The sequence below is a fragment of the Salvelinus namaycush genome, unplaced genomic scaffold, assembly GCF_016432855.1.
Source record: "Salvelinus namaycush isolate Seneca unplaced genomic scaffold, SaNama_1.0 Scaffold254, whole genome shotgun sequence".
Lineage (NCBI taxonomy): Eukaryota > Metazoa > Chordata > Actinopteri > Salmoniformes > Salmonidae > Salvelinus > Salvelinus namaycush.
The window spans coordinates 127,532-135,405 of NW_024059386.1; the positions used below are offsets into that span (position 1 = coordinate 127,532).

Sequence of the window (7,874 nt, forward strand, 5' to 3'; positions counted from 1 at the left end):
GTGTACCGGTGTCGGGCTGCCCCCGTAAAAGGTTAACCCAGTTTAATTCTTCCCAATGGTTCTGTACAGCTGTAATCAGACAACCCAACATTTGTCCCATCAGATATTTACATTCCACTTAAGACACTCCTCCTCATCTCCAATCATTACATGTTATGGCTCTACAGGAAGATAATAAAGATGGTAACAGGATACCAAACATTTATTACTCCCTGATGAGAATCTGTCCTCACCTCCTGACCTCCTTCATCTAATCCACAGATCCATCTGTGTCCCCTGTATGAACACGTTGCTCTCCTCTTGTCACCCAACACATTCCACAGCTATCTGTCTCGCTACAGAGACCCAGTATGTTTCACTCTTTAATATACTATGCGTCTGATCTATCATGTCTTTAATATCTCAATGTTCAAAATGTCGAATCCAACAATAACCATTGGCAAAATACTTAACATGCACCTCTTTTATCCACTTGTGCATAAAGTCCATCTAGGTTGTTAAGAGGTGGTTCCTGGGCCCCTCTCCTGGTCACGTTGACTTCAGCGTACGCACTCTCCTGTCCCTGAACCCTGTCCTGGGCTGCAGCTGGGGTGTCTTTGGGCCGTAGTTTGGAGAAGTCTATGTCACCATATTGGATCTCTTCAGACTGGTTTTCTGCAGGTTCCTCTGGTTCCTCTCCGGCTTTGGCCTGGTTAGCACACACCGTCCCAACCAGGGAGTTCTGTGGAGAGAACACGGAGAGAGGAACAGGTGTAAAGCTCTAAGCTCAGTCATGTGTAAAACTCTAAGGTCAGCAGGTTACACAACACATACTGAGTGGATGTCAATGAAAATGTAAATTCAACTGACAGGTGTAAAGAATTACATTTTTTCAACAAATGAGCTCCAATCTAATGTAAACACTGTCAAAGTCCAACAGCTATTCTGTTATCATTCCATATTCTTACAGGCATTGCTATTGGTGTGGTCATCTCCCCCTAAACTTGCTCTGAAATGATGTGAACCTCATGGCTTTAAATAGTTTCTGCATTAATTCAGTACTTCCTTAGATACACTTTATAGATGGTTTTGAAAGTTGAGCCTTATTCCCACCTGTCCCTGTGGACTGTCTGTCCTTTCAAGTCCATCGTGGAGCCTCGAGTTTCTCCTCCTGGAAGACATTTAGAAAGGCCTTCTGAATGCACTGTGAGGGTTTTCATATGCAGAAGCACAAACACAGCAGAAATAATAGTTTGTATTGATTCCAGGAATAGTTTTTACCATCCAATAACACTGATCAGGCTGATAAGCAAAAGGACCCCCAAAGTTCCTGCTGCAATCCCAAAAAGCATTGTGGTAACAGTCTTTTCTTGCCCTGAAAATGCAGCACATATTAGGTAATTTCTCACATAAATATCAGCAATGTACACTACACGACCAAAAGTATGTGGTCACCTGCTCATCGAACATCTCATTCCAAAATCATGGGCATTAATGTCAATGTCATTAAATAGCTGAATCCACGCGTTTGAAGGGGTGTCCACATACTTTTGTATATATATTGTATATCTAACCTACGATTGTGCCCGACATGCCCGTTTTACCTTTAGTAGCCAGCTGCACTTCCTTTGACTTGCCACAGCCGTGACTATTTCTTGCTTCACAGAAGTACAGTCCTCCATCAACAGCCGTCACATTGAGGGTGTAACTCAGTCCAGATGCTACCTGTGTTGGTTTATCTCCACTGATCTTGAACCAGGTGAAGGATGTCACTGGAGGGTTGGCTGTACTGCTGCAGGTCAGATTAACACAGCTGCCCACTAATACTGGATCAGCTGGACTGATGGAGGCCGAGGTGTCCTTAGGAGAGACTGAGGGAGAGGGGTTCATTTAGAATGTATCTGGATATGGTATATTGAATAGTCTCATCAAAACCACTCTATTACAATCATCAGTGAAAACATGATAGAATGATCTATTCTACAGGAACCGGTGACTAAATCTTACATGAAACATTAAGCATCATGTTATGTTCAGCTGTCTTGTTGCTTGCCCCTACTGGGTAGACTGCAGTACAAGTGATGTTCTTCTCATGATGAAGGTATGACGGAGTGAAGGTCACCGTGGAGAGAACTGATTTGGTTTGGTCTGGATTCTCCTGCATTTGGTTCTCAGGAGTGAACTGTGTTGGGAGAGTCCATGTCAGCTCAGGGGGGTGTTCAGGACGGGGAGCGACAGCAGAGCAGTTCAAACTGACATGGGTCCCTTCCTTCACTTCACCTGAGACAGTAATGATGGGACTGGAAGGCAAATCTGTAATACATTGCAGATAAAGATATTTTACACTAATAGTTAAATTATCCACTTGTTCTACTCTTATCCTTGATGCAAGGAATATGAGCTGGAAGAAATAGTTGGTTAAAAGATAAATTGTCTCTTACCTCTGACAACTATATCAACAGACTTTCCAGTGTCTGTTGCACGGAATGGTTGACTCTCAATCCTAAAGTAGTATTTATTCGTGTAATTGGTGGTTACATTGAAGAAGACTGTGGTGCAGTTATTCTGGGACATGTTTCCAGTTATCTTCCCTTGAAATCTGTTGACCGTCTCACTACTGTTAAATATCACCCTGTCAGGACACACATCAAAGTATGGGGATTCTTTAGTCCAGACTCCAGAGGTTAGGATTGTGCTGTTAAATGTATACTTATTTTTGTCAGGAATATGAAATGAACATGGGATTTGCACACAGGAGCCAGTCAGTCCATCCAGTTTATCTGGCATTGTGGTGATCAAATGTCGTTGACCAAAACAGGCCAAAACACCTGCAACATAAAAGACAACATCAGGGAGGTTCTGATATATTTTCAGATCAGTCCAATGATATGTATTAACCCTAGATGACTGCCAGGTGCCACTGTTTGGAAGAAACTGCACAGCCATCTTGTTACTCCTCCTCCATTGTAAAAAAAAATATGTTGGAAGCTATAGAAATGCATTTATTAATGTCTACATCCATTTTGACAAGAATATTCTATTACAGACACCTTCATGCAAACTTTTAAATTATATTTTGTAAAACTGCAACACTTCCTTCAACAGAGAGACCCTGCCCTTTCTCCAGCCAATGATCGCATCTTGCGTCTCACTGAACTGGTATTATCCAATAACTACTTAATCTTTGAGTCAGACTTTTTCCTTCAAATTCGGGGTGTAGCCATGGGCTCCCCCTTTGACCACAACTATGTGAACCTGCATGTGGAACAATTTGAGGAAGCACTCATTTACAAACAGAGACACACCCCCTACTCTCTAAAATCCTCTCATGGAAGAAATACATAGATGATGTCTTTGTGCTCTGGGAAGGAAGTCAGCAGGAACTAAATTCATTCCAAACTCTGCTAAACGAGAGCTCTGAATATCTCAAATTCACCATGCAGACTGATGAGAGAAAAATAAACTACCTGGACTTATGGATCATCAAAGAGAATGATGTTTACATACAGACTTGTACACACAGCCAACAGACCTCAATACCCTGCTACGTGGGGATAGTATGCATCCCCTTCCCCTCTGGAATGGTCTACCATATAGCCAGTTATAAAGGATTAAACAAGTCTTTTGCACTAAGTACACCAAGTGTTCAGAGAAAATGAAAGCAATCCTGAAGAAGCACTGGCATATTCTGCAATCAGACAAAATTGCACACCTCTTCAAGGAACCCCCACTGGTGGTCTATTAGTGTGGTCGCAATATTGCTGATAGCTTAGTGAGATCTGACATGCCCCCTGAGCCCACTCAGACACTCTTGACACCCATTCCAAATGGGAACCACACATGTGGCTCTAGCGCACAGTTCAATAGCACTACAAAAACATTATTCTTCAGATAGCCTCATACAGGTGGAAAAATCCCTGTTAGGGGTATCATCTCTTGCAAGACAAAGGGAGTAATCTATCTCATCACATGTTCATAAGGAAAAGCCAACGTAGGACAAACGAAAAGACAATTAAAACAATGCAGAGCTGAACACTGCAGCTCAATCAGGTGTAAGAGCACTGACTATCCAATAGCAGCTCACTTTGTTGAAGCAACACAGGTTGATCCCATCTCCTCCCTCAAATACACAGGTATTGATCCTGTTGCGCTACCAAGGAGAGGAGGTAACATGGAGATCCTACTACTACAGAGGGAAGCCTACTGGATTTCCTATTGAAAAACATTGACCCCTAGTGGTCAGAATATTGACTTTGATCTCAGGCCCTTCTTATGAACAATTACTGTTTTATGAAGAAGTCTTATAAATGAATATATTCTTTCTACAGCTTATCAGCGTACAGCCAATATGTTCCCCCTGTTGATGAAGCTTCTTTAATAATGGGAATTGATGGAAATGTATGTAAAAATGTATCACTAGCCACTTTAAACAATGCCACCTAATATAATGTTTACATACCCTACATTACTCATCTCATATGTATATATATATACTGTACCCTAACTCTATATCATCTTGCCATCTTTATGTAATACATGTATCACTAGCCACTTTAAACTATGCCACTTTATGTTTATATACCCTACATTACTCATCTCATATGTATATACTGTACTCTATACCATCTACTGCATCTTGCCTATGCCGTTCTGTACCATCACTCATTCATATATCTTTATGTACATATTCTTTATCCCTTTACACTTGTGTGTATAAGGTAGTAGTTGTGGAATTGTTAGGTTAGATTACTCGTTGGTTATTACTGCATTGTCGGAACTAGAAGCACAAGCATTTCGCTACACTCGCGTGTATGTGACAAATAAAAATAGATTTGATTTAATATGCATTATGGATGAACCAAAATATTACTTGTAACACCATTTTATGAAATTGGAAACAATAAATATATGTGAAATTAAAATAAACACGAATGTATGTTGATGCTAATTGTATGCTAATGTTAATGATAACAATAGCCTAATATATTCAATATGCTGTAAACTATTGTCTATTAACAGTTTCACTCAATTCATTCAAATTAAACTCGTAATTATGACACACCCCTCACTATTGTCATTGGATGCACTATTTGCACTGTATATCTACATAACCTTGGATAAAGCATTCATGGCTTTACCCTGAAGAAGGCACAGTGATGCCGAAACGTTGGTGTTTTACCAAAGACATTACTGGGAGTTTATATAGATAGAGTGTGCAACTCTCTTTGTTTTTATAGCTTACAGTGTATTCACCGTTAGTCAGCACCTCTACAATAAGTCATTTTCTCTGAGTGTGCTCCAGCTCATGCTTTTTATATGACCTGAACATAACAAATAAAAAAATAAACATGTAAAGATATTAAAGTATTTTCTTTATAGAGTACTGACTTTACCGTTCCCATCTACAACATAATAGTTAAATACATGTAATTTTGTCCTTGAAACATTTTATTGAAATGCTGTAGAATTCCATTAATTCTTATGGAGGACTGCTTCTTCTGGGGAGTACCATATATAGAGACCGGTGGATTTAAAGTCTCTCATTGGCCGTTACATAGCATCAGTAATCCAGGGTTTATACACATCAACGGTACAGTCTCTACTAATAATAATAATAATATAGACTTATTTCAATGAACATGTGGGTGTTGCATAACTTTGTTTAAGTAATAAATGAAATAAGTATGTAATTGTTGTGTTATTTGTTCACTCAGGTTCCATTGATCTAATATCAGCTTTTGATTGAATATCTGATAACATTCAGTATCAAAAATATCTGAAATACTTTTTCACAAGACTGTTTGAATCCAGACTATTAAAATACACTAATCAGGAATTAACTGTACACTTTTCTACACAATTATATAGCACATCCCATAAAATATAATGACTTGTGGTTATTCCTTTATGTCTGATTCATAACTAGTTGTTGTTGTGTGGAAGACTCACCTGACATAAAGAGGACAATGAGAAAAAACATGTTCTCAGGACAAGCCATGTGAGAACTCACACACTACTGATCACCTGAAACAGTACAAACATACACTTACTGGTAGAGTAGCTTAACTCACACAACACATTGCATTGAACCATCTCCATATCAAATACACTATGTCCTTCAGTTGTGAAGATAATACATGAACAAACAGCAGTACTTTAGAACATATTGAATCTCATTACTCAGAATTCATTTCCTTTAAATTATTTTGAACATTCAAATTAAGAGAAAATATATTGAAGAAGTCGATACTTGCCTTAGACGGAAACGTAAACTGTCTACAGGAGAGACTGTCACACCCGTAGTGTGGTCTGACAAACTAAAGTGATGAAATTCATGTGGCATATCTCACATCTCATCAGTGACGTACTTCCTAATAAGTGTGTGCGAAATTATGTTCAAACAATACTTCAGTATTTAATGTCCCTTTCTCGGGGTAGGACAGGTCAGCAGCATTTTGAAACGGGCCCCCAAATCGCTAAGCCCGCCCCCGACACATTGTTAAATTAAACAAATGAAACTTTCGGCATTATAACATCTCCTCCTCCTCTATCTCCCAGCCTGAATGGGAATGTGTGTGAGATTTAAACATATAGTTAAATCATGAACCAAAATCCACTATTCATTTATTCAAGAGTTAAGTTTGTTAAATTCGAGTTTGATACAAAACATATGGTTGTCACATTATGTTTCAACATGAAAAACAGACTTGGTATGAAACAGAGTAACTGTAATTGTATCTGACTGATTCTCACACACCACTCAACTTCTCCTACACCAACTTCCTCTTTGAAGTCTATTTGCCAAGAAGAGCCTGGTGGGCTGGATGCCACAGAGACACTCTTTTCACTCCACTTGGATACGGAATTGACTTTTTTGTAGCAGTTTATGAGAATTTATGCAGCAGTTTAGGAGAATTATCATAGCATGTTCAGAGCCTGAGGTTAAGGTCAGGTAAAATAGTTAGGTTTAGGGAAAATGCTCTCCTAACCAGGGTTGGATGACTGCAGTTGGGACCCTGAGTTTACTTTCCTGTATTTCAAAACATTCTGCCATGGTGCAGAGATAATTATTTTTTATATTTTTGGTGTTTTATAGCACCTCATGCTTGTGTTCACATTTTGCCATGAGGCTGATATAAAAGGTTGCAGTTTTAAAGCTAATTTTCATGCAGTTCTACACATTTTGCTATCATATCCTATCTGGGGCCGTTCAGTAATCCGGCCCTGCTGCTAACCTGCTTCCTAAATCGCTTCTTATTGAAGTGCCGTGAAAAGAATATCGCGGGTGCCACAGGAGGGAGCCAGCCACCTGCAGGTCCTGGGCGGCAAGGAGGACATGGGTGCCCTCTTCGGTGGTCAAGTCTAGATGGGATTTTGTCAAAACGATGTTAAAAGTATAATTATTACAGTTTTTTAGCTAATCCTAACCCTTTTTCGTACTTTCATTTCATTTTCATAACCTGCTATATTAATTCTCCTAACCTGCTGCAAAAAGTCTCCCAAACTTGCTAGAAAACTCAATTTTGACAAAAGCTGTATCCCTTCTAGACAAAACCCTCAACCTTCCTGAAGGCCTTCTGGGAGAAGGAGACCCAGGAGCTGAGGGCATACTTTACCCAGCAGGTGGGAGCCGACCTCCCCCAACAGGTGGTCTCCCAGGCTTCAATGGGAATGTGTGTGTGATGTTTTTTTTAAATCGAGTTAAATCATAAACGTTGAATAGAACAAGTGTAGACCTTAACTGTGAAATGCTTACTGACAAGCCCTTAACCAACAGTGCAACTCAAGAAAGAGTTAAGAAAATGTTTACTAAATTAACTAAAGTAAAACATTATAAAAAGAAACAAAAAATGTGCAATAACAAGGCTATATACATGGAGTACCGGTACAGAGTC

General features: G+C 39.4%; 1 protein-coding gene across 1 annotated transcript; it reads right to left on the bottom strand.

Moving 5' to 3' along the window:
• Positions 1-448: 448 nt before the first annotated feature.
• LOC120039111 (myelin-associated glycoprotein-like) lies at positions 449-2,766 on the bottom strand. The gene is made up of 4 exons (XM_038984637.1): positions 2,421-2,766; positions 1,987-2,292; positions 1,558-1,850; positions 449-721 (listed from the first exon to the last, which is right to left on the bottom strand). Exons 1-4 carry the CDS (start codon positions 2,764-2,766, stop codon positions 449-451), a joined length of 1,218 nt encoding a protein of 405 aa, XP_038840565.1.
• Positions 2,767-7,874: the final 5,108 nt, after the last annotated feature.

Excerpts from the sequence above, each read along its gene's own strand:
- LOC120039111 (XM_038984637.1), bottom strand. The coding sequence starts at position 2,766 with ATGCCAGATAAACTGGATGGACTGACTGGCTCCTGTGTGCAAATCCCA. Across the intron at positions 2,293-2,420 it reads TGTTGATATAGTTGTCAGAG|ATTTGCCTTCCAGTCCCATC; the intron begins GTAAGAGACAAT and ends AATGTATTACAG. Across the intron at positions 722-1,557 it reads CGGGCATGTCGGGCACAATC|AACTCCCTGGTTGGGACGGT; the intron begins GTAGGTTAGATA and ends TTCTCTCCACAG.